Here is a 927-nt window from a genome sequence, read left to right as displayed (position 1 = left end):
AAAACTGGACCCCCCCTCCCCCCGAGTGATGCCCCCTGACTGCCTTGTTCCCCAGCCCCTCCCTTGCGATCCCACCACTACCACCAATTTCTGGCTGGGATCTGACCCTGGGTGTGGGGGGCCACAGGGTCGAGCCCCCCCTCGCTCACCAGTGTCTGTTTCTTCTCTCCCTTTGTGTTTCCCCCCCACCCCTCCCGGCAGCCTGAACCTGCGGGGGCGGGACACACTGACGGTGCTGGATGGGGCAGGGCTGGCGGGGCGGGTGCTGGGGCAGTTCTTGGGCTCCCGGCCCCGCTTCCAGCTCACGTCGTCTGGGGCCGCGGCCACTGTGCAGCTGCAGGCCGACCCCACCGGGCCCCCGCCGAGCCCCAGCCAGGGTTTCCTGCTGCGCTACGCCGGTACAGCTCGGGGGGCGGGGGGCCGGGGGCGCCTGGCGTGCCGCGGGCCCTTGACCCATCTCCCTCCTGCGCAGAGGTGGACCGCAACGACACATGCCCCGAGCTGCCGGCCGTGCCAGGAGGCTGGCGCTCGGCCTCGCATGGCGCCCTGATCGGGTGGTCCGGGCCCTGGAGCGCCCCCCCCCCCGCCTGCCGCCGCGGTAAGTTGGGTTGTGGGGGGTGCAGGCAGGGGGGGCCCCTGCCTTGCCCTGACCCGTGCCCCCCCGGCGCAGTGGTGAACTGCTTGGACCCCGGCGAGGTGGCACACGGGAGGCGCAGTGCCTCGGACGGGCGCTTCCCACTGGGCGCGCAGGTGCGGTTCCGCTGCAACGATGGGTATGCGCTGGAGGGCGCTGCCACGCTGACCTGCCACGCGCGCGACACCGGCGCGCCCAAGTGGAGCGACCGTGTCCCCAAGTGTGTCTGTGAGTGCAAGGGGGGGGGTGGGGGGGGGGGAGGTCACAGGACGGGACGGGGACCTGGTGCTGAG

The 927-nt window shown here is 72.7% G+C and overlaps 1 protein-coding gene across 1 annotated transcript in view; it reads left to right on the top strand.

Annotated features, from left to right (window-relative positions):
- Positions 1–206, top strand: part of KCTD13 (potassium channel tetramerization domain containing 13) — a gene marked incomplete at its 5' end in the record, with an annotated part of 9,238 nt that extends 9,032 nt beyond the window's left edge. Inside the window, one exon of the mRNA XM_025194946.1 lies at positions 202–206. Coding sequence (XP_025050731.1) covers positions 202–206 — 5 coding nt within the window. The remainder of the gene's footprint in view (positions 1–201) is intronic.
- Positions 207–927: the final 721 nt, after the last annotated feature.

This window comes from Alligator sinensis, unplaced genomic scaffold (assembly GCF_000455745.1).
Source record: "Alligator sinensis unplaced genomic scaffold, ASM45574v1 scaffold1121_1, whole genome shotgun sequence".
Classification (NCBI taxonomy): domain Eukaryota; kingdom Metazoa; phylum Chordata; order Crocodylia; family Alligatoridae; genus Alligator; species Alligator sinensis.
This window is presented reverse-complemented; position numbering and strand designations above follow the sequence as displayed.